Source organism: Thamnophis sirtalis, unplaced genomic scaffold, assembly GCF_051295495.1.
Source record: "Thamnophis sirtalis isolate CommonGarterSnake01/CBP01778 unplaced genomic scaffold, rThaSir2_p1.2 scaffold_5, whole genome shotgun sequence".
In the NCBI taxonomy this organism is placed as follows: domain Eukaryota; kingdom Metazoa; phylum Chordata; class Lepidosauria; order Squamata; family Natricidae; genus Thamnophis; species Thamnophis sirtalis.
Window position 1 is genome coordinate 322,247 of NW_028261385.1, and position 24,676 is coordinate 346,922.

Consider the following 24,676-nt stretch of genomic DNA (forward strand, 5'->3'; position numbering starts at 1 on the left):
ACTCCGTTGGGCGGGGACGGAGAGGGGCTGGGGGGGCTCTACGGGCGGGCAGTGCCGTTAATTAACCACAAATGGGATGAGGAGGGGGACGCAACTACTAAGACGAAAGCAGAAGCACGGACGTATGAGGCATCACCGGCGACCCTGCTCTGCAGCCGAGGACTTTGTTTTGGTATGTGCCCCCCCATCAGCCCCCCCCCTGGTGCCCCCACAGACCACAATCCCTGGCTGCGAGACAGCTGGTCCTCGTTTAGCAATCACAACTAGGTGGTTAAGGGGAGCTGTCGCTAAGTGAAACTGACGATGCTGATGAACTGACCACGGCTGGAAGTTTGTAATTGGTGGTGAAGTTTCTTTTTCATCACCGCTGTAATTTTGCTGTTCACTAAATGAGGTCGTAAGTTGAGGACTACCTGTAAAAACGTTTTACCGACTGGCTGGCATTTTTTTTTTAAGTTATACTTTTAAATCCTGGATGCTGATATAAATATACATATACTCTGTGTGTGTGTGTGTGTGTGTGTGTGTGTGTGTGTGTGTGTGTGTGTGTACATATATACAAATATAAACAACTGAGAACTTATGTACTACAGACAAATTCCTTGTGTGTCTAATCACACTTGTTCTGTTCTATTCCATTCCATTCTTATTTCTATTCTATTCTTATTTCTATTTTTCTCTTCTCTGTTCTCCTCTCTTTTCTCTATTCTATTCTATTCATTTTATTCTTAATATTCTATATTGAAAATCCTATTCTATTCTATATTCTAAATTCTATTCTATTCCATTCCAATCTTATTTCTATTTTATTCTTTTCTCTTCTCTGTTCTATTCTATTCTCTCTATTGCATTCCACTCCATTCTATTTATATTATATTCTATTTATATTCTATTCTCCATTCTCTTCTCTTCTCCTCAACTCCATATTTCTATTCCATTCTATAATATTCTACCCAATCTACCCCACCCCCCACCCCTTTAGCATTTCTTCCAGGCAGCCAAAACATTCCAGGATGCTGTGACTGTTTTCCACTCAAAGGAGGTTCCTCTATATATAATTCTGGCCTGAAATCTAAGTGCAGCTCTTGAGTGCAGCTCCTTGGAAATGCATCTCATTGCTGAAGGGCTGAATTCTTGCTGAGTGGCTGAAAAGTCTTCCTTCCCACTTGACATTTCAAAGGCAAAGACCCCTCCCGGTGGGCTCTTTTAACCAAAGGCCAGAGAGCAGAGCTAAGAAGCCTCACTCAGGAGACTCAAAAGGGGGCAGGGGGGAGAGGCTTCCAAGCTGACCTTCTCCCTGAAATGCTAGTTTTCTATCAGTGTGTGTATGTCAGGGGTGAAATTCAGCAGGTTCTGGAGAACCGGTAGCGGGAATTTTGAGTAATTTGGAGAACCGGCAAACACCACCTCTGGCCGGCCCCAGGGTGGGGATGGAAATGGAGATTTTGCAGTATCCTTCCCCTGCTACGCCCATCAAGCCACACGCCCAGAACCAGTGTAAAAAAAATTGAAATTCACCACTGGGGTATATAGTAGTAGTAGTAGTTAGACTTATATACCGCTTCATAGGGCTTTCAGCTTTCTCTAAGCGGTTTACAGAGTCAGCATATTGCCCCCACCAACAATCCAGGTCCTCGTATATGTGTCTGCACCCACAAGCGTGCCCCCATGTGGGAGGGAGTGGAGGTCAAATTGGTTGGAAACAGATTTATAGACGTTTATAAATCGTGGGCCTGTATCACAAGTGGAGAAATTATTATTTTTGTTGTTGTTGTTGTCCTTATTTATCAGAATTCAAGTACAGGCAGCCCTCGCCTTACAACAGTTTATTTAGTCCTTGTTTAGCAATCACAGCTTGCTGGTTAAGGGGAGCCGTCGCTAAGTGAAACAGATGGGGTTCATGATCTGTCGACAGGTGCCCTTCGCTTCACAGACCGGGGAAGTTGTCACAGCACTGAAAGAAGTGACTTCTGTCCCTTTTTCACACTTTGCAGCATCCTCAGGGTCACGTGACACTTGGCAACTGACTCGTATTTATGACGGTCGCAGCATCCCGGGGCTACCTTTTGACAAGCAAAGTCAGTGGGGAAGCCGGATTCACTTAACAACTGTGTTACTAACTTAAACAATTAAAGTGAATCACTTAGCAACCCTGGCAAGAAAGGTCATAAAATGGGGCAAAACTCACTTAACTACTGTCTCACTTAGCAACAAGAATTTTGGGCCCAATTGTGGTCATAGTTCGAGGAATGTACCTCGACTAATTGATGACAAATTGGTTCCAAACAGATTTGCAGAAGTTTACCAAATGTGTCCCTGTTTTGCATGGGAGGAAATTATTATTGCTGTAATATATTTATCCATCTTCAACTAGGAGGGACAATCAGTCTGTATGTGATTTTGTCTTCTTTTTTTTTAATGCACTTTTTTCTTAATGTTTTCTTTAGCTTATTTTTGTTTCTGTAAGATTTTTTTTTTCCCTTTGGAGTTTGCATTTAAATTTTCGGGATAAAATTTTTAAAAAATTGAGAAACGTGAAAGAAGCAGCAGCTTTCTTTCTGCAGTTTGCAAAAGGATATTTTTTTTCCCCTGCTGTGGATGTGAGCCAGTTGGTCTCATACCCTCCTTCCTAAGCAGAGGAGCAGAGGAGAAGCCCACAGAGATCTCTGAACAGGGGCAGAGGGCGGACCAAGCCCAGCTGTGGAGGGAGGCGAAATCCTTCTCGCCCTTGCTGTTGGGGTCTGCTGGCGGCCTGTGGAGCTGGCAGCCAATTCGGACAGTGAGGAGGTTGGGGAGGAACCTGGGCCAGTCCTGGAGTCTGGGGGAGGCTCTGAGGAGGGCTCTGTGTCGGAGGCAGAGAGGGGGACAGAACCATATGTCAGTTATCAGCTGCCTTCAGAGTCAGGCATCGGTGAGGCAGAAGAACAGCTGGAGCCTGTTCCCAGTGTGCGCATGCGCAGAGCTGCCAGAAGGCAAGAACAATTAAAACAAAAAGGGGAGACTCGGGAGTGAGGCTTGGAGGTGATTGGCCCCTCCCATAAGACATAAAGGAGGAGCAAAGGGATGTGAGCCTTTGCGGGAAGCAATTTTGTTCCTTCTGGTCGGTTGAAGCTCTGAGAAGCTCCGTTTGACTCTGTGCTCCCTTTGGCCTTGCAAAACTGATTGGCAGTCAGGTCTCTGGCAGCGGTTCAAGGGAGAGAAAGGCGGGTCCTTATCAGCCTTATTCTGAAAGACTGTGGCAGACTTCCGTGGGACTCTTCACAGACTGTTTGTGACTCATTACGGGCTGTGAATGAACGTAATTCGCAGCCATCTAAATAAAAAGAGGGTTTTTAGTTGGGACTTAAGCGTGTGGTTTTTACGGTCTCAGGAATCCTCGGTCAGAACAATTGCATCTCCAACAGGAGCATATTCCGAAAGGCCCCAACTGCAGATCGTAAATTCAGGGCAGCAAGGGGTCTCCTAGATCAGATTTTCATAATCTCCGGTGGCCCCATTGACCCCGGGGAGAATCTGCTGAAGCCTCCTTCTCATTAAAAAACATCTTTCCACGCACAAAATAAAATATGTAGACGTAGACGGCCTTACGAAGGAAACCAGGGATGCTCAAATGCAGCCGATAACCCATGTTTAATATAGTAATATATGTGTCTCTTTATTAATCCAGTAAATCAGGGGCAAGGCAATAAATACGTTTAGAATGTAGGCGGGTTGAAATTAAAAAAAAAATTGGAGTCTAGAGGAAATAAATTGCTTCGCTGGGTTACATTCCTCATTGAATGGAAGGATAAATTTCCGTTAGAGGTTAAAGAAAATAAAGCAATGGCCATTAAGTGAATCCAGAATTCCCCATTGGCTTTGCTCGTCCGAAGGTCGCAAAAGGGGATCACGTCACCCCGGCAACCGTCATAAATATGAACCAGCTGCCAAGGGTCTGAATGTTAATCATGTGACCATGGGGATGCTGCATTGGTCGTAAGTGTGACAAACGGTCACAAGTCACGTCTCTCAGGGCCCTTGTCACTTTGAACAGTCACTCAGTGAGCTGTTCTAAGTCAAGGACCATCTGCAGTTGGTTGCTAAGCCACGGAGGGGCAGGGCTACCGTCCCCAGTCTGTCCACCTGGGCAGGTGGGCGCAAGGAGGTTTATTCCTTTCCAAGGATGCTGCTTACCTCCCACCTCCCTCTTCTCTCCGGGGAGCAAATCTAATTATTATTTAAAGGTGGGTTAATTCAGCCAAGGCCTGGATCAATGACGGAGAATCACTCTTTTAAAAATGGAGAAATCCACCCGCCTGGCGGAAGGCAGGGTGACGTCGGGGAGGAGGGGCACTCAATTACAGGGACCGGATCCTGATCCGAGCGTGGAATAATAGCAATAGCAATAGCAGTAGACTTATATACCGCTTCATAGGCCTTTCAGCCCTCTCTAAGCGGTTTACAGAGAGTCAGCATATTGCCCCCAACAATCTGGGTCCTCATTTTACCCACCTCGGAAGGATGGAAGGCTGAGTCAACCCTGAGCCGGTGAGATTTGAACCGCTGAACTGGTGATCTAGCAGTAGCCTGCAGTGCTGCATTTAACCACTGCGCCACCTTGGCTCTTTGGCGCACCTTGGCGCTCACCTTGGAAGGAGGAGAACAAAGAACGCGGGAAGAAATGAGGACTGGTCCATCACCTGCTTTTCACTTTTGCTCAAGGAGGCTGAGAGGCACCAGATGAGCTTCTGGCTGGGGATTATGGAGGCTGACAGTATTCCAGGTGTGGCCTTCCCAAGGCCTTAGCAATATAGCAATAGCAGTGAGACTTATATACCGCTTCATGGGGCTTTCAGCCCCCTCTAAGCGGTTTACAGAGTCAGCATATCACCCCCAACAACAATCCGGGTCCTCATTTCACCCACCTCGGAAGGATGGAAGGCTGAGTCAACCTTTGAGCCGGTGAGATTTGAACCGCTGAACTGCAGATAGCAGTCAGCTGAAGTGGCCTGCAGTGCTGCATTTAACCACTGCGCCACCTCGGCCTTATAAAGTGGTATCAACACTTCACATGATCTTGATTCTCTCCCTCTGTTGATGCAGCCTAGAACTGTGTTGGCTTTTTTGGCAGCTGCTGCACACGGCTGGCTCCTATTTCAATGGGAACTCCAAGATCCCTTTCACAGTTACTACAGTTGAGCAAGGTACCACCTGTACTGTACCTGTGCATTTGGTTTTTCTTGGGTTTGGCTAGTCTAGTGAACTAGACTAGGGGGGGGGGGACACATGATATCAGTCTTCTGATATTTGAGGGGCTGCTACAAAGAAGAGGGGCTCAACCTCAAGGAGAGAAGCAACTTAGAACTAAGAATTAATTTCCCGACAGTGAGAACAATGAGTCAGTGGAACAACTTTCCCCCAGAAGTTGTGAATGCTCCAACACTGGAGGCTTTTAAGAAGAAATTGGACAGACTCTTGCCTGAAGTGCTAGAGAGTTTCCTGCCTGAGCAGGGGGTTGGACTAGAAGACCTCCAGGGTCCCTTCCAACTCCGCTCTTCTGTATTCAGTTGGCAGGCAATGATCTGAGGGCATTTTAAAGCCAGGGTGATTTTGCACCAGAAAGTATCATCTGAAGCTGCACAAGTCCTTCCAGGGAGTCCTCGTCTTACAAAAGTTCATTTAGTGACCATTTGAAGTTACAACGGTATTGAAAAAAGCAAACTACGAGCATTTTTCACACTCACGACCGTTGGAAGCTTCTCCGTGGTCACGTGATCAGAATTTGGACGCTTGGTAACTGACTCATATTTATGACGGTTGCAGGGTCACGTCATCAGTATTTGCAACCTCCTGACAATGAGGAAGCTAGACTCACTTAACAACCATGCTTCTAAAAAATGCAACGATTCACTTAAGAACCGTGGCAAGACCGGACGTAAATAGAGGCAAAGCTCAATAATGGTCTCACTTAGCCACGAAGATTTGGGGCCCAACTGTGGTCATGGTCTGCCCATCCAAGGAAACTGATCTTTGCAAGCCCCCCCCTCCCCCCCGTGCCTTTCTACAGGGCCCCCATCCGGACATTGTTTTAATCTGCTTGTCCCCATTAATCTCTTGTTCATTATCACTTATTGTTATTGCTGTTTTATTAATTTTTACGATCCATGGCTGGCTCCTGCTGCCTCTTTGGACAGACCGAGGAAGGGAGGGAGGGAGGCCCCGTTCCAGCTGCTGCTTTGTGATTCCTGGGGCCAAGGCTGATTGTTAAGAGTTACGGCAAAGCCGGATGACACATTAAATGAAAAGCGGTTAAAAACTGCGATAATAGAGCAGCCTCCAATAAATAGCTGGGGACAGTTATTTACACCAATCCAGGCAGCCTGGCTAATTTGTTATCTTCAGCTGGAGGGGGGGGGCTGCACCCATAAATAACAATAAACCCCCAAGAAGCATAATTTCCTCTCCTCACTTTTCTGCAACAGACGCCTGGAAAGATGTTTCCTCGGTGGAAAGCATCTGTCTCACACACACGCACATACACAAACACGGACCACTCTGGTGCAGTGGCCATGCCGAAGACCCCACTTACCCCGAGGGGCTCTGTGATTTTTCCTCCCTATTTAAGAAACCTCCAGGGCAGGGGTCCCCAAACTTGGGAACTATAAGACTTCTGGACTTCAACTCCCAGAATTCCCCAACCACCATGGCTGGCTGGGAATTGAATTCTGGGAGTTGAAGTCCACAAGTCTTGAAGTTCCCAAGTTTGGACAAACCTCCTCTAGAAGTTTAGACCTCATTTCCCACCTATGCAGATTAACAGAGTTGGAAGGGACTTTGGAGGTCATCTAGTCCAACCCCTTGCCTAAGCAGGAGGCCCTACACCATTTCTGACAGATGGCAGTCCAGTCTCTTGTTTTGTTGTTCAAACATGTACAGGATAAACAAGGTATAAACATAAACAGGAACAAAGGAAGTAAAAACAGATACATGGGGACAGTAGGACAGGGACCGTGGGCACACTGGTGCGCTTATGCACGCCCCCTTTACGCACCTCTTCAGAGTAGGGTGAGGTCCATGGTAGACAGTTAAGGTTGAAGCTGTGAGGGTTTGTTTGTTTGTTGGTTTGTTTGTTAAAAACCTTGCTTACTGAATAAAGGAGGGGGGATTTTAGGGTAGCTTGAAAGTTTTTCTAGCTGTGAAAGTTTCAAAAAGTTTTGATTCCCATTTCAAAGTCTTTTGCCAGCCGGTGAAGGTCATGGTCTTGCAGTCTCCTTTTTAAAAAAAATACCTTTTATATTAGTTTATCGAAGTAAAAAAATACAAAGATAAATTAATATTAATGAACAATAAGCTATAGAGATGGCTAGTTAGTATGTACTGCTGTCTAAAAGGAAAAAGTTTGAGTTTATAATGTTGTTACCTTCGGTGCTAAAGAGAGTTGGGAGCCTTGGCCTTTTTCTTCCTATTTCCTTCTTTCTATTTTCTCTTTTTTTTTCCTCCCCTCAAAATTTTCTATTGCTTTTTAAAACTTCTCTTTGCATTTTACACTTTGATAAACTAATGAAAATGGTATTTTTTTAAAAAGGTCTTGTGGCCTCCTGACCAGAGAGAGGCTTTGCTGAAAATTGTGGTGGTGTCGTCTTGTTGTTGGGACCTTCTGCCCAGAACCAGAAAGTCCTCAACTTTTGACCGCAATTGTGTTGGGGAACTTCTTCCCAGAATCCAACAATAGGTACACATAGTCCTCGAGTTATGTCCACAATTTGGTACCAGAGCGTCCTTTGACAAAATGGTCTTTAAGTGAAACGTGCCTGATTTTACCACCTTTTGTGCTGCAGTCTTTTAAGTGAATCACTGCGGTTGTTAAGTGAATCCAGCTACTCCTTTACTTGAGAAAAGCCCCCTGGGAAAAGCCTTCAAAAGCCATCTGAAAATTTGATCCCATGCTCTTCTGGTCCTAAGTGTGAGGACTGGTCACGAGTCCCTTGTTTCAGCACCGCCATAGCTCTGAAGAGTTGTTAAATGAGCGGTCATGTGTCGAGGACTATCTATCATGTGGAAAATGGACCCCCCTGGACTGTCCTTAAGGGGCAACCGGCTATCATGCCTGCAAGTCATCTTTTATTTTGGACTCCGGGCTGCATTTTCTACTGTGGGAAAATGGGAGTTGGGTGACATGTAGCCATAATAACATTCTTCTTAGAAAGTCAAGGTCATCTTTGTCTCTGCACCTGGCCGGAACTGGATGGGGGCGGAAGCTGCCACCGTGGCAGTGGGAGATGGGACCATGGGATGGACTTGTGGGTGTGGAGGGGAAAGATCTTGAACTTTCAACTGGAAAAACCAGGAAGCTTTCAGATTTGGGTTTTCCCAGATGTGCCAACATGGCTCTCTTCATCAATTGGAACTTTTGAGGAATCCTTTGCCTCGGACTCTACTTTTGGGTGCTATTTGGGACCCTGATATCAGCGGACTGTAAGAGATTTCTTTTTCCCAGTCCTGCTTCCTTCCATCCTTCCTTCCTTCTCTTTTTCTCCCTCCCTCTCTTTGCTTGAGCTAAAAATAAAGCTTAAAATCCCTTCATTTGCTGCAGAACCCTTTGTATCCAGAAGAACCAACTGGCACCTCCTCATTTCTGCCCCAAGAGTTGGCAGAATGGCTGTGCCCATGGTCCCACCCCCCCTTGAGGCTGAAGTGGCCAAACACCCCAAAGACTGAGAAGCAGGGTGCCTCTTTTTGTGGGGGGGGGCTGTGAGAGAGGAGGAAGAGGAGGAGGAGGAGGAGGAGGAGGAGACCCTGACCACTCACCTTGCTGGCTGTGCTTCTGGCCGTAGACTACCACCATGGCGGCGAACACCACACAGCAGGCTGTGGGCACAGGGGGAGCCATCTGGGGAGACAAAGAGACACGGAAGCCGGGGGTCAGTGGAGCAGGAGCCTAGTGGGCACAGCAGAGGGGAGAAGGGCAGGAGGAGGAAAGAGGGGCACCACGGCCATCCCCGGGAAGGGGGGGGGATGTGGACCATGGAGCGAGAGGGAAGGGCCAGGCGAAGGAGGATGGGCCTTTCCCCTCTTCACAGGAGGATTCCAGTCCTTGTGAAAAATGCAGAAGCAGGGGACCATCCCCCCCTCCCCCAGTGGGCGGATAGGAAAGATGCTGCAACTTCCTTCCTTCCTTCCTTCCTTCCTTCCTTCCTTCCTTCCTTCCTTCCTTCCTTCCTTCCTTCCTTCCTTCCTCTTTCTTCTTTCTTTCTTTCTTTCTTTCTTTCTTTCTTTCTCCTTTTTCTTTCTTTCTTTCTTTCTTTCTCTTTTTCTTTCTTTCTCCCTTTTCTTTCTTTCTTTATTTCTCTTCTTTCTTTCTTTTCTTTCTCCTTTTTCTTTTTTTCTTTCTTTCTCTTTCTTTCTTTCTTTCTTTCTTTCTTTCTTTCTTTCTTTCTCCTCTTTCCTCCCTTCCCTTCTTCCTTTTCCTTCCTTCTGTTCTTCCTTTCTTTTCCTTCCTTCCCTCCTTCCCTCCCTCCCTCCTCCCTGTGGTGCCTTGGGGCAGCTAATAAGAATTTAAAACCAGAAAGCCGCTCTAATTAAAAAAGGGATTGCAATCAGTATCAATCAATGCACCCGTGTCAGGGGTCCAGAGAGGCCATTCATCTGGAATCCATAAGGAACAACAACCAACAGGAGGAACCAACTGGAGGACCCTCTAACCACCCAGCCCAAGGGCCTGAGGGGCAACCGGGCTTTGGTCCTTCTGGAAGTCCAAATGGATCCGGACCATCCAGACCCGGGAGTGGGGGGGATGCTGAGCCACAAGGCAGCGGCCATGGACCAGAAGTTGTAGAGCAAAAGGCCCCCGAAGGCCTTTGTGTGTCTTGAGTCACAGTATGGGCTCAATTCGAATCCTGGGCAGGGGATACCAGCCCCAGCCTTATTTCCATGCATCATGAAATTGTTGCACAAATGATCTGAATCATGTTATCGGCCTCCTGCCGAATCTTGCAACAGGCTGGGGCTCATCATAATTAAAAACCCAGAAAGAAAATAGTATAAATCAAGAAAGAAAACAGTGTACTCAGCAATGATGAATATACAATGGTAAACATTGTAATAATTCCCGGTGCCCATTCAGCCCTGGGCAACATCGGCCGCAAACCTTAAAAATAATCCCTTCTTTGCCCTACAGCAATGGTAACCTTGGCAACTTTAAGACTTGTGGACTTCAACTCCCAGAGTTCCTCAGCCAGCAAATTCTTTGTGGCACCTCCAAAACCGGTCCTGCAACTCCAGAACCACGTCATCACCACATTTCCCCCTCATTTATGGGATCCAGGCATCAGAAATTTATTTTGGACCTGGGTACTTGAGAGACCGCCTGCTGCCAACCACCTCCAATAGACCGATTAGATCCCACAGATTAGGCCTCCTCCGAATTCCATCCACTGGCCAATGCCGATTGGCTACCACCCGGAGGAGGGCCTTCTCTGTGGCTGCTCCGACCCTCTGGAACGAACTCCCCATGGAGATTCGGACCCTCACCACCCTCCAGGCCTTCCGCAAAGCCCTTAAAACCTGGCTGTTCCGACAGGCCTGGGGCTAAAGAATTGTTGCCCCCGTCTCGAATGCTATGACTGTCGTGTGTTTTAAATCATGCATTGTTTTTGTGTTGTTCTTAATTTGTCTGTATCCCCCCCTTCCCTGGTTTGAGTTGTGAGCCGCCCTGAGTCCCCTTCACGAAAACTTTTGGAGCCTCTTCTGTAGGTGTGGCCTGCTTTCCGGGTCCACTGGTGGAACCTCTTCTAACCGGTTCGGTAGATTTGACCAACCGGTTCTACTGAATAGGTGCGAACTGCTAGGAACCCCCCACCTCTGATGTGCATGGATATGTGCATGGATGCACACATGCACAGCAGAGACCCGAAGACCAGCTGGCCGGCAGGAGGTGGAGCATCCCAACACCGGCTGCGCAGCAAGAGAGAAGATCTTTTCTTTCCTGAACTTCTGTTTTGTCGTTTGCAGGGAAACGGAAGCTCCCAAATGAAACGCCAGGGAGATCTGACTTGGGGCCATGGCGCACGTGCCAGCAAAGAGGGCTCTGCATGCCACCTCTGGCACGCATGCCATAGGTTTGCCATCATGGTATAGGATCTCCTGCATGAGCAGGGGGTTGGACTAGAACAGTGTTTCTCAACCTTGGCAACTTGAAGATGTCCGGACTTCAACTCCCAGAATTCCCCAGCCAGCATTCGCTGGCTGGGGAATTCTGGGAGTTGAAGTCCAGACATCTTCAAGTGGCCAAGGTTGAGAAACACTGGACTAGAAGACCTCCAAGGTCCCTTCCAACTCAGTTATTGTGTTACTCTGTTATAATCTGCTGGAGAAGAGAGAGTTAAGATTTAAGATTTCAGATTTAGTTTATTTGTATGCCGCCCTTCTCTGGGAGGGACTCAGGGCGGTGAACAACTCAAAGTGGGAAAAAGGGAACATAAAACACAATACACGTGATTAAAATAAGCAAGAGTCATACAGCCATACAAGTCGAGAGGGGAGGGGAACTCATCAACCCCAGGCCTGCTGGCACAGCCAGGTTTTGACGGCTTTTCGGAAGGCCCGGAGAGAGGTGAGGGTCCGAATCTCTGCGGGGAGTTCGTTCCAAAGGGCCGGAGCTGCCACAGAGAAGGCCCTCCCCCGGGTCGTAGCCAGGTGGCATTGGCTGGTAGATGGCACCCGGAGGAGGCCGACCCTGTGTGATCTAACGGGTCTTTGGGAGGTAATTGGCAGCAGGCGGGAGGAGATGAGTTCTGAGCTTTCCCACGATGGCCGTAAGTCATAATGGTCTCGAAGCCACTTGGTCATTTGAGCGACCCAATTTTATGTTCTTCTTTGGAGCAACTGTTAGTGCAACCGGGTCCTTGGTTAAGCAAACGCAGCCTTCATATTGCTGAGAAGCTAAAATAAGTCCTGGTTTTCAGCATAAACTGTCATAAAATGTGTTCAAACGACAGGAAATGTGGCCGCCCCAAAGGTGCTTTTTTCAAGAGGCAACGGGACCTTCTGGTTTTTCTTTGAAGAGGTTTCACTTCTCATCCAAGAAGCTTCTTCAGCTCTGACCTTGTTAACTTCAGCTCTGAGTCACAAGTCCCCTTTTTCAGGTAGGTCGTAATTTCAGTCGTTAAAAGCAACGGGTTGCAAGTTGAGAGTAGCCTGTGCACTGTTCTACCTCTCCGTAACATCTGAGCTGGGTGAAGTACGTTCTGAGTTTATGTCTGGACTCAGTGCTCAGTCCATGAAGCCCACTCCAAAGAGATTTTGTTCATGGGTGAGGGGTTTTATTTGCGGGTGAGCCGTTCTCTGGGATGGAAATGCAGGGGGATTCTCTACTCTCCCTCCCTCCCTCCAAACTTTGTAGCTTGAGGATGTTGGAGGTTCAAAAAATCTCTCTGGTCAAGAGCAGCTACGGCCAACTTTGGGTTGTTGGTTCTTCTCTTAAATCTAGTGAGTTGCAGCATCCTCTACACTCATCTATCACAGTTGCACTGACATAACACAACAAAGCTATATCAGGGCAAAAATCAAATAAATAAAGAACACAACAAGGAGAGGTTCATAAGAGCTCAGCAAAGGCTGGGGGGGATGATAGAAGGCGCCATAAATCACAGGATGGGGAAACAGGCACAGCTGAAGTACCACACTTCACACCCTGGAGATCTCACATTTACACAACAGTAAAGCATCGGAAGGCAAGGGGAATAATGGGTAGAGACCTGTCGAAGAGACTGACAGCCAGTCTAGAACTAAGAAGAAAATTTCCCCAATGGTGAAAATGATAAATCAGTGGAAGGGATTGGCTCCAGAAGTTGTGGGTGCTCGATCATGGGGAGTTTTCAAGTAGAGACTGGACAAACGCTTTGTCTGGAACATTAGAGCTCAATAGCTCGAGCAGGAGATTGGACAAGAAGACTCTCAAGGTCCCTTCCAGATGTTCCATTCCGTTCCATCCTATTTTATTAACATACAATGAACGGTGGCAGGAACTGGGCCTGGCTGGTCTAGGGAAGAGAAGGACCAGGGGAGACAGGATAGCAATGTTCCAACATTTGAGGGGCTGCCACAAAGAAGAGGGAGTCAAGCTATTCTCCAAAGCCCCCGAAGGTCAGAGAAGGAAGAATGGATGGAAACTGACCAAGGAGAGAGATTCAACCTAGAAATAAGGGGGAATTTCCATATAGTGAGACCAGCAATCAACCAATGGAACAGAAGTTGCCTTTGGAAGTTGTGGGAGCTTCATCCCTGGAGGCTTTCAAGAAGAGACTGGACTGCCACCTGTCACAAATGGTGAAGGCTCTCCTGCTTGGGCTGGGGGTTGGACTAGATGACCTGCAAGGTCCCTTCCAACTAATCTGCTGATGTTCTATGTGTTTAGAGTTGTTAATAGAGTGTTTAGAGTTGTCCTTGTGGTTTTGCTCAAGATGCCCGACTGATGCAGGATGTAGCATCCTGGTTGCTAAGGGCAACCACCTGGACAGGAGGAGCATCTTTGCAACATCTGTGCCAGCTGCCAATTAATGCGCGAGCCGATTCTTTTCTGCTTTTAAACATGAAACGTAAAGGAAGCAGGAGGCATCACACCAAAAGCAAGAAGGAGACCAAAAAGGAAGAAAGGGAAAGGAGAGAAACCTGGCAAACGGCGGCGTTTTTTAAATCTGCATTAAACCTTGAAGCGGCTAGAATAGCATTGATCAGCCTTCTGATTATGCAGAAAGGGAATACGCGCCATTGATCTCGGATTGTAAATCAGTTTGGCATGGTTTTTCCACAGTAATTTTTGCCCCCATGCTGGGTCAATAGATCAATAGTTTTGCATAGGCTGTTAAGATTCCAAATTTTAGGTATATAATTCAGAATCGCATTTGCATCCCCTAAACCGCATTACTTTCCCCTCCAAACTATATCAATCAATTTAGGAATATTAAATGGAAACAGGATGCCAGTGAGTCAGACACTTCTGAAAATTTTAAGCTTCAAATATACTGTAACGAGGCTGGATGGAAGCAGAGCCTTTCTGCATATATTCTCTCAGGTTTCCAATAAAGACGAAAACAAATCTTTTCTTAATCTCCTCTTAATATCACAAACATATTCCTTAATCCTGAGCTGTTATGATGAGGTATTTTGCCTCCTTATTCCCAAATTCTTGCAAATAAGCTAACATTTTAACTCTCAAGATTCTTCTACATGTATTCTAGATCAGTGTTTCTCAACCTTAGCAACTTGAAGATGTCTGGACTTCAACTCCCAGAATTCCCCAGCCAGCAAATGCTGGCTGGGGAATTCTGGGAGTTGAAGTCCGGACATCTTCAAGTTGCCAAGGTTGAGAAACACTGTTCTAGATGGTCTGTGACTATTATATGTTTTCTTTGGAGAGCAGGCATCAGAATTTCATTTTTTAAAAATGTGTGCCAGTGTGTCTACAGAAAAAAAAAGTGTCAATAAAGGTTATCTTATCATCTTATCTCATCTTATGCCTTCAATATTTAATTCTCTATTAGAAGAAACACCCGAGGACAAAATCCAAAACTTTGTTTCTGATATTAAAAAATTGCCAGCAACTTAGGATCTTATTCTGAATGGACCATCTTTATCGCTTCAGACCTGGTGCAGGTGCACCCACCTTAAAGGGGGGGGGGAAGTTTGAAAAATATTGCTTTAAACTGCAGGGGGTTTCTCCACACTGGCCATAGATTTCAACTCCTAGAATTCCCCAGCGAGAAGGCTGGGAAAACAAACTGGCTGGGGAATTCTGGGAGTTGAAGTCCATACATCTGAAAACGGCCACGCTTGGGAAACGTAGCACATGAGTCTGGCTTCCTCATCTGGGTAGATAAAACCTCCTTCTTTTCTTCAATAAAGAAACTAATTTAGCTCAATCAAACCTGCGAGTCACCAGCAGAGTAAGCCAAGTCTTGAATAAGGGATTAAGTGTCTGGAGAACTGAGATTCACAGCCATGGCATCACCCACACCTGGTGGGGGTTTCCCTGCCCCCCCACACACACATCAAGACTACAACACTTTCCTCCGTAAAGACATTTCTGTTGATGAAAGCAATCTGTTGCTATGGAAGAAGAAATCCCACTTCCTTCTAAGAGGCTGGTTGGCTCTTAAAAAATCAGACTCCCATCTAGGGTGCAGTTTTCTAGCCATTCAAGCAGAATGGCAGGAGAAAACAGAACAACAGGGTTGGAAGGGACCTTGGAGGTCTTCTAGTCCAACCCCCTGCTCAAGCAGGAGACCTAGACCATTTCAGACAAGTGGATGTCCAGTCTTTTCTTCAAAACCTCCAGTGATGGAGCACACACAGCTTCTGGATGAAGGTCATTGCACTGGTTCACAGAATAACAGGGTTGGAAGGGACCTTGGAGGTCTTCTAGTCCAACCCTCTGCTAAAGCAGATCCAGACCATTTCAGACAAATGGTTGCCCGGTCTCTTCTTAGAAGCTTCCAGTGATGGAGCACCCACAACTTCTGGAGGCAAGTTGCTCCACTGATTAATTCTTCTCACCGTCATGAAATTCCTCCTTAGTTCTAAGTTGCTTCTCTCCTTGATTAGTTTCCATCCGTTGCTTCTTGTCTGGAGTTCTGGTGCTTTGGAGGATAGGCTGAGCCCCCTCTTCTTTGTGGAAACACCTCAAATATTATAACACTACAATCTTGGTTGCTCTTCTCTGCTAACCCTAACCCTTTCCAGAGTCTCAATGTCTTTTGTGGCAATTCTGGATGCCACATTCACAACATTTGGAGCATAATATTCCAAGTGTTCCAACAATATTCCAACTCGGCTATGTTTTGCCAGGCACATTCCCCCAACCCCCCACCCCCCCACCCCAAACTCCCCCCTCCCCGGCCCGCTGTCACTCAGAAGCCCATGTTTTCCAAACACCCAACGCCTCCGTTGCTTTGATTGAAAATGTCACCTTGCTTTGGCGAAGCAGCTGAAATGAAACACCTCGCGTCTAAATGTTTTATTTCCTGTCAATTTGTAGCACTTTAAATTGCTTTTACTGGCTCGTTTTAAAAATAATCTTCCCGACTTATTCAGGCTAAAGAGACTGGCGTAATTGCAAGCCCAAGTACGGGAGACGGGAGTCCCACGGATACAGACAGACAGAAGGGGTTTTAAGACACGAGAGAACGGCATGCTGGCAAAAAGCTGGAACGGAGCACTCAGCATCAGTTAAAACGACACCTATCCCCATTGACGTATAGAAGGAGGAGAGCAGTCTGAACTAGGAGGAGGAGTTAAATGTCTCATTGGTTTGGCATCACTGCATTGCCACAAGAGACCAAACTTCAGCCTTCCTTCAACTCCATTGACTCTAATCTATGGTAGCATCAATTTGGCTTTGATTGTTGTTTGACAAGATACTTGTGTAGTTTTTGTCAGGCCCGCAGCCCTCTTTTCTTTTGGATCTTTTGCCTGCCACACTTTCTATTCTTCTGCTATGCATTTTCTATGGTGGGGAAATGGGAGGGGGGATTGTACGGAGTTAGATGCTACGTAGCCATAACAACATTCTTTCCAGAAAGCCAAGGTCATTATCCTTTGTCTCTGCACCTCTGCACTGGACTGGAACTGGATGGGTGGAAGCTGCCAGCGTGGCAGTGGGAGTTTGGACCTTGGGATGGGCTTGTGGGTGTGGTGATGCAAGATCTTGAACTTTCAACTGGGTGGGGGAAACCGGGAAGCTTTCAGATTCAGGTTTTCCCAGATGTGCCAACATGGCTCTCTTAATAAATTGGAACTTTGAGGAATCCTTTGCCTCGGACTCTGATTTAATTTTCGATGCTCTTTGCAACATTGACATTTTTGTTGTTAAGTCACTAAGTCTTGTCTGAATCTTCACAATCCATGGGTTCCACCATGCCAGTCTCCCCATCCTCCACTGTGTCCTGGAATTTGCCCAAATTCATGTTTGTTGCGTCGATGAACCCTATCGACCCTCTCATCCTCTGCCGTCCCCTTCTCCTTTTCCCTTCCATCTTTCCCAACCTCAGGATCTTCTCCTTCCAAAGGGTTGAATCCAAAGGGAGGAATCCTGTCTTCTCATTGGGGGGGGGGGCTAAGTATTTGAGCTTCAGCTCAGGCTCGGTCCTTCCAAAGGGTTGATTTCCTTTAGGATCAACTGGATTGGAAGTCCAAGAGACCCTCAGTGGTCTCTCCTGGCACCACAATTCCAGAGCATTCTTGGCAGTAACAAACTCAATGAAAGCTCCTAGTTCAGTGTTTCTCAACCTTGGCGACTTTAAGTCCTGTGGACTTCAACTCCCAGAATCCCCCAGCCAGCATAGAAGTCCACAGGACTTAAAGTCGCCAAGGTTGAGAAACACTGTCCTAGTTATTTGCACCTTGAAGTTCTTGACTTCAAAATATTTGTGTTTAGTGGCCATTTTAAGTTACGGCGGCACTGAAAAAAGGACTTATCCCTGTTTTTTACACTTACCGCACCCTCAGGGTCAGATCACATGATCAAAATTCAGATCCTGGGCTACTGACTCATACTTACGACAGTTGCAGTGATCCCCTTTTGCGAAGTCCGTGGGGAAGCCAGATTCACTTAACAACCGTGTTACTAACTAAGCCACTGCAGGGATCCACTTAACCACTCTGGCAAGAAAGACTGTAGGAATGGGACGAGACTCACTGAACAGGTGTCTCACTTAGCGACGCAAACTCTGGGCTCCGTTGCGGTCGTAAGTCGAGGACCGCCTGTACGCCTTTTGGCAATGCATCCGCAAGGAAAATAAAGCAGGCACGGAGACCGCCAAGGACCCAACCGGGCGTGTAGAAGGGGGAAGGTCTAGGGCTGGCGTCTCCATGGGGCGCTGGGGGAGCCTTTTGCTGGTGAGGGTGGAAGCAAGGAAAGTGGAAAGCAGAGAAGCCGAGGAGAGACGTCTGCCGAGAAGCCTTTAATCATCGCAAACAGCTTGCCTGAGATCAAAGCTCTAGAACAGAATGGATCGCGCTCCTAAAAATAGCTCCTCTCCTCTTGATCTCAGCACCTGCGGATGGCTGAGAGTCACGGAGGGAGAAGAGTCACCATTTTATATTTGGAGGTGATCAATAGACAGATTAACAGAGCTGGAAGGGACCCTGGAGATCCTCTAGTCCAACCCCCCGCCCAAGCAGGAGAGCCTACTACACTGTCACTTATAAAGCCCTTCATGGTATTGGACCTGGGTACTTGAGAGACCACCTGCTGCCAATTACCTCCCACAGACCCGTCAGATCACACAGATTAGGCCTCCTCCGAATCCCATCCGCCGGCCAGTGTCGACTGGCGACTACCCGGAGGAGGGCCTTCTCTGTGGCTGCTCCGGCCCTCTGGAACGAACTCCCCGTGGAGATTCGAACCCTCACCACCCTCCAGGCCTTCCGCAAAGCCCTTAAAACCTGGCTGTTCCGACAGGCCTGGGGCTAAACAACCGTTGCCCCCATCTCGAATTGGTATGACTGTTGTGTGTTTTTAATCATGCATTGTTTTGTGTTGTTTTAATTTTCTGTTTGTATCACCCCTTCCCTGGTTGAGTTGTGAGCCGCCCTGAGTCCCCTTCGGGGGAAAAGGGCGGCATATAAATAAAATCAACATTCAACATTTCTGGCAGAGGGCAGCCCAGTTTCTTCTTGAAAGCCTCCAGGGATGAAGCTCCCACAAGTTCCGAAGGCAACTTCTCTTCCATGGGAGACGTGGTTGCTTGGTGGGATCACTGGCTGAAGGCGAGGAGGGAGGGGCCACAAGACATTCAGGTTCAGTCCTTTGTTGGGGGGGAGGAAACATTTGAGGCGAGACGCTCAGGTCTACATCTGACGTTTCCCAAAGGAGACTATCTGGGGAGATTCTTGTAGTATAGGCGATCAGCCATAAAGACACCAACATAAGCCATTCTCGGAGCTGTTCTGGGGGGGCCGATGGGTGGTCACAAGTGGGCCTTTGAGTCAAATCTTGAGCCTGGCCCTGGCTGGCAAGCTGGAGCAGCTGAGCAGCTGCAAAAAAAACCCCACCCATCGGTCACGTATTTCTGCTGCCGATGCACCATTTCCGGTTCAATTCCTCCCTGAGCTTTGTGGTTTTCTTGCAGATGTTTTATGAGCCAACTAGGGGACATCAACAGTAGAAGGGAGAGGGGCTTGCAAAGAGGAGGAGGAGGACGATGACGTGGTGTCCTTGATGCTCTCTGAGTTTGGTGGTTTTCTTGCAGATGTTTCATGACCCAACTGGGGAATATCACCAGAGCTTTGGATGAGCAGGTGGACACCTGATAGAAGCGAACGCACAGCTGGAGGATCAGAGTCTCCCCCAGAAGTTACAACGGCCCCTTGGAACCCACCAACCACCAGGTTCTCTTGCAGAAAGTCGTGCAATAAAGCCAGCGAGAGGCAGGTACACAGCTGCCTTGTTTGGTCCAAGTTGTGGCTAAGTGGCCTCCCTCGAGTCCTCTTGCAAGCGTGCCTCGCTCTCTTCCCAACTGTTGGCTGAACCTTTTCCAAGGTTGACCTCACAGCTGTCTCCGCTCTTCAGGCTGGGGTCTTTCCTGCTTCCTTCCCCGGACAAGGGGGCTTCCCAACCAGGTCCCGTGCTGCTGCTCGACAGAGCTCTCTCCCCCAAACTTGCTCTGGTGAGGCAGGCTGGACGTGCGTTGAGGCTTCATGGACATGTCCATTTTACCTCTTGCAGATGTCCTAGGCAAGCAAAGGCCAGGCTGGCTGGGAATGATGGGAGGGGAAGTCCAGCACCTCTGGGGAACATCGAGGAAGGCTGTGTTCCTTCCAAAGTTTCATGACTTGTCAACAAAGCTGCTAGATTCTGCTGTGTGTTAATCCAAGGATTAATGGCCAATAATTACTTCAATTGTTGGAGCGATTCTGAGAAACTGGGACAAAATGATCTGGATCTGCTCGAGGGCTTGAAACGCGCCCCCCCCCCCCAATTTGTTGATCCTGTTTTGGCCTGGGGAGTCTCCCTCAAGCTCTCCGCAAAACTCCTTGGCTCTGAATTCAGGAGAGAAAGCAAAGCTGGAGGAAACCTTCTTCTTCCTTGAAGACATTTCGCTTCTCATCCAAGAGAAGCTTCTTCAGTTCTGACAACCTCCAGTTGCCTCCTGAAAAAAGCACCTTGGGACAGCCGCGACCGGAAGGACTGAGAATCTCTACAGACGATAAAGTTTCCCCTGTCCAGTCATGTCCAACACTTGGGGTGTGTGTGTGCTCATCTCCTTTTTTGAGCCAAGGAAGACAGCGATGTCCGAAGACCCTTCTGTGGTCAGGGTTATACGTCAAGGTCCATGCAAGCTATTACTTTCCCACTCAAAGTGTACCTATTTATCTACTCACACTTGCATGCTTTCAAACTGCTAAGTAGGCAGGAGTAACGGGAGGTCTCAAACCAGGGGTGAAATCAAGCAGGTTCTGGAGAACCGGTAGCGGAAATTTTGAGTAGTTCAGAGAACCAGCAAATGCCACCTCTGGCTGGCCCCAGGGTGGGGAGGGAATGGGGATTTTGCAGTATCCTTCCCCTGCCACGCCCACCAAGCCACGCCCACAGAACCAGTAGTAAAAAAAAATTGCATTTCACGACTGTCTCAAACCCGGTGTCAGGACCACCATCCTGCTGTGCCAGCCATGCTTCACTAGTTGCCAGTCTGCCATGAGCAGTAGGGAGGAGTTGAGATAACGGGAGTTGAAGCTACTCTTTGTGCTGTTCCATGAGAGCCACCGGCCATCCCAAAGTCAGGCCATGGAACGCAACACCTTCCAGGCCCCCAAACCAGGGACTGTTACCAGAACAATCCGTTTGAATGTAATTGGACAGTGGGAGATAAGCAAGGGGGAAAAGTGGGGAGAAGGAAGAGTTACTGGAGTTTTCGGACTATAAGATGCACTCCCTCCCCCCCCAAAGTGGGTGAAAATGTGCGTCTTATACAGCAAATGTTCCGAAGTTCCGCACACCTGCCGGCTCCCACCGTTCGGCCTGTGCTTCCCAGCAATTCGCCTCCTTGCATCGAACAGTCAATAGCCTGGTCAGCTTCAGCAGAGTCTGATTTAGCAGGAGCAGCTGATTGGTGGTCGGATCGGCCTCCCGAAATAACGATGATCAGCTGTTCCAGGGGGTGGGGATTGCCACTGCCCATCGCCGACCAAAAATAGGACGGGTGGAGGCAGAAAATGGGGCGCGCAGAGGCAGCGATAGGCGGCAATCCCCGCAGCCTGGAACAGCAGGTAATTGGCATTCCCGGAGGCCGATCCAACCGCCTATCAGCTGCTTGTGTTAAATCAGCCTGTGCTGAAGTTGACCAGGCTGTTCGCTGTAAGGAGGCAAATTGCTGGGAGGTGGAGGCAGATTTTTTTCCTTGTTTTCCTCCCCAAAAGCCAGGTGCGTCTTATAGTCCAGAGCATCTTATAGTCGGTAATCAGATGCTTTGGGCCCAAAAACCTCAGATCCGGCTTTGCTTCTTTGTAACTACTTGGCTTTAGTATAGTGCAGTGGTTCCCAAACTTGGCAACTTTAAGACTGGTGGACTTCAACTCCCAGAATTCTCCAGCCAGCTCTGCTGGCTGGAGAATTCTGGGAGTTGAAGTCCACCAGTCTTAAAGTTGCCAAGTTTGGGAACCACTGGCATAGTGTACTTTCATTAAGACGAGGTCCAAGTGTCTTTCTTTTCTAACTGACCAAGCTGGGTCAGCTGGCACCAGGATCGGCAGCTCTTGAATGCCAAGCCCAGGGTCTTTAACTGCTGAGCCCCCTTGGGAAACTCTATTGGATGAACTGAAACAAGCCTCGCCTTGACCCCAAAAGTCTGCAACCCCAGAATGTCCAATATGGATTTTAATTGATGATGCCAATTTCAGGCTTGGATTAAGACTTTTGTTCCTGAAGGACAACTGCAAAATCTTGTCTAAGCAGCACGTTCTACGGGACGTGGATTTATTTATTTTTTTAAAAAAATTCCAATTTATTTAGCTACATTCCTAAATCTCATTTTTTTATTCAGAGGTATCCAAGCCAGCCTCAAATGCAATTCATATAAGCAAAATAGCAATAAAGCGGCAGCAATTGGGCAAGGGTATCTAACAATCAAATTGATGACAAATTCTGGAATTCAAATCCACTTTCGCATCTGTGGGTTTTTCATTTTTTGAGCAAAGCTTTAACCCACCCCCCCTCCCAAAAAAATAGGAAGTATTGGATTGATGCCGTTAACGGTAGTTAAAATATTTTGTTGCTGTTTGAATGGCATTGCATTGGATCTTTAGCTTCGAATTTTGGATGAGGAAGGGAGGGAGGGAGGTGATGGGAGGAGGGAGGGAAATGGGGGAGAAAGAACGAAGGAGATAGTAGGCAGAAGGGAAGAAAGAAAGAAATGAAGGAAAGTTAAGAAAGTAAAGCGATGGGAGGGAGAAGGAAGGAAAGAGATTGGAGGGAAGGAGGGAGGGAGGAGAGGGAAATTTCCTGACAGTGAGGACAATTAATCAGTGGAATGACTTGCTCCATTGCTAGAGGTTTTTAAGAAGCAAATGGGAAACCATTCGTCTGAAATGGTAGAGGGCCTCCTGTTTGAGCAGGGGGTTGGACTAGAAGACCTCCAGGGCCCCTTCCAACGCTGCTCCTCTCTTCAAGTGGTGCCTCTCAATGACCTTCCTGAACCTCTTGGCCGAGCGCACAGACGAGGGATTTCTGCCCGCTGCTTAAGAGCTCCTTCAAGTCGGAGGCTGTGAGAGCCCGGAGCACCTTCAGCTTAATTAACTGAAGGCCAGGAGCCTCCGCTGATTAGCATATGCAAGGTAAGGGCTCCCCCCCCTCCCCAGATGGTGCCCATCACTTGGCCAACCTTGGGTGACCTTGGCAAGCGCCACAGAAGGGGAGCATATGCAGAAGCAGCCAGGGTGGGACTGGGAAGCTTGGAAGAGCCGCAGGAGGCTTCCAAAACTCATCTAAGCTGAACTCCCACTCGGCTGGGGAAATTTGGCAGAATAGCAGCGTTTCTTCCCGAGCAACAAAGGATTGTAATTCCAACAGCCAGATGCCTGTTAAAAGCATCCTAAAGAGGCTGGACCTCAAGGTTAAAGAGCCCTTTAGGCACTGCGATGGGATTCACTTCAAATGCACAAGGCAGGGCAAGGAGTGAGCCAGACTGCACGACCCTCTGAGCTGGCAGGGGAAGATCAGCACCAGAAGATGCCCACGTCACCCCTGGCTGTCAGCCCTTCTGGCTCGGTACTCCTGACGAAGGAGTGACAGTGGCCGGAGACTCAGCCAGGGGGAAGAAAAGGAGGAAGAGGAGGAAAAGAAGGAGTAGTAGCAAGAAGAGGAAGGGGAAAAGGAATAGAAGGAGGGGGAACAGAAAGAGGAGAGCAAAGAGGAGAAAGAAGAAGAGGAAATAGATGGAGGAAGACAAGGAGGTGGAGAAGGAGGGAGGAAAAGGAGAAAGGAGGAGCAGGAAGAAGAAGGGGATGAGGAAGAGACGGGAGAGGTGGAGGAAGAACCTGAGGAGGACAAAGAGGAGAAAGTGGAAGAAGAATAGCAGTAGTAGGAAGACAAAGAGGTGGAATAGGAGAAGGAGGAAGGCAGGAAAAAAGGAGGAAGAGGAGGAGCAGGAAGAGGGAGGGGAGGAGGAAGAGGAGGAAGAGGAGGTAGAAGAACATGAGAAGGACAAAGACAAGGAAGATAAGGAGGGGGAGGGGGAGGAAAAGGCGGAGGAGGAAGAGGCAGGGGAGGAGGAAGAACAGGGGAACGAGGGGAAAGAGGAAGAAGAAGAGTAGAAAGAGGGGAAGACAAGGAGGTGGAGCAGGAGCAGCAGGAGAAAAAGCACGAGGAAGGAGGAGGAAGAGGAGGAAGAAGAGGGAGAGGAAGGCAATGAGGAGAAAGGAAGAAGAAAGAGGAAGGAAGACAAGGAGGTGGAGCAGGAGGAGGAGGAGGAAGAGGAAGAACAGGGAGAGGAGGGCAACGAGGAGAAAGAGGAAGGAGAAGAGTAGAAAGAGGAGGGAGGAGGGAGGAGGGGGGCAGGGAGGGGATCAGACCAGGGAGAGCCATGAGCTAACATCTGCCAGGCAGCTTCAGCCCTCTTCAGAATCAAAATCAAATCAAATTAAAAAGAAACCTAACAACAATTATATCCTCCTGAATTTCTCTGGGAGAAAAGTTACGCCTGGCAGGGAAAACCGACCCAGGGGGGCCTCCTGTGCCGTGTGCCAAGGCAGCCCCAAGAGGGGCATGGAGTTTCCCCCCCCCCAGCCTAAACGTAGCTCAAAGATATCATAGGAGTAGAGAATGGTGGAATTGGCAGGAGTCCTTTGGAGGGGAACTCTTAGCTCTCTTGAACCAACGCCCACTTGGCCAATGCAACCGAGACCAGGGTTCAGCTAAATTTGCAACCTTGGCCCCTTTAAGAAGGGGGGACTTCAACTCCCAGAATTCCCCAGCCAGCTGGCTGGAGAATTCTGGGAGTTGAAGTCCACCCCTCTTAAAGGGGACAAGGTTGAGAAAAACAAGACCTCCGAACACTGAAAGATGCAGAATTTCACCCAATTGTGTTCTGGGAGTTGAAGTCCACACATGCTGGCTGGGGGGATTCTGGGAGTTGAAGTCCTCCCATCTTCAAGCCCTGACGTAGACACATAAAGCATCTGTTCCCCTTCTTAGATTTATACTAAG

General features: G+C 48.1%; 1 protein-coding gene across 1 annotated transcript in view; it reads right to left on the bottom strand.

Annotated features, from left to right (window-relative positions):
- Positions 1-24,676, bottom strand: part of CNTFR (ciliary neurotrophic factor receptor) — a 308,133-nt gene that overhangs the window by 119,579 nt on the left and 163,878 nt on the right. The window contains 1 exon segment of the mRNA XM_087715259.1: positions 8,788-8,869. Coding sequence (XP_087571385.1) covers positions 8,788-8,869 — 82 coding nt within the window.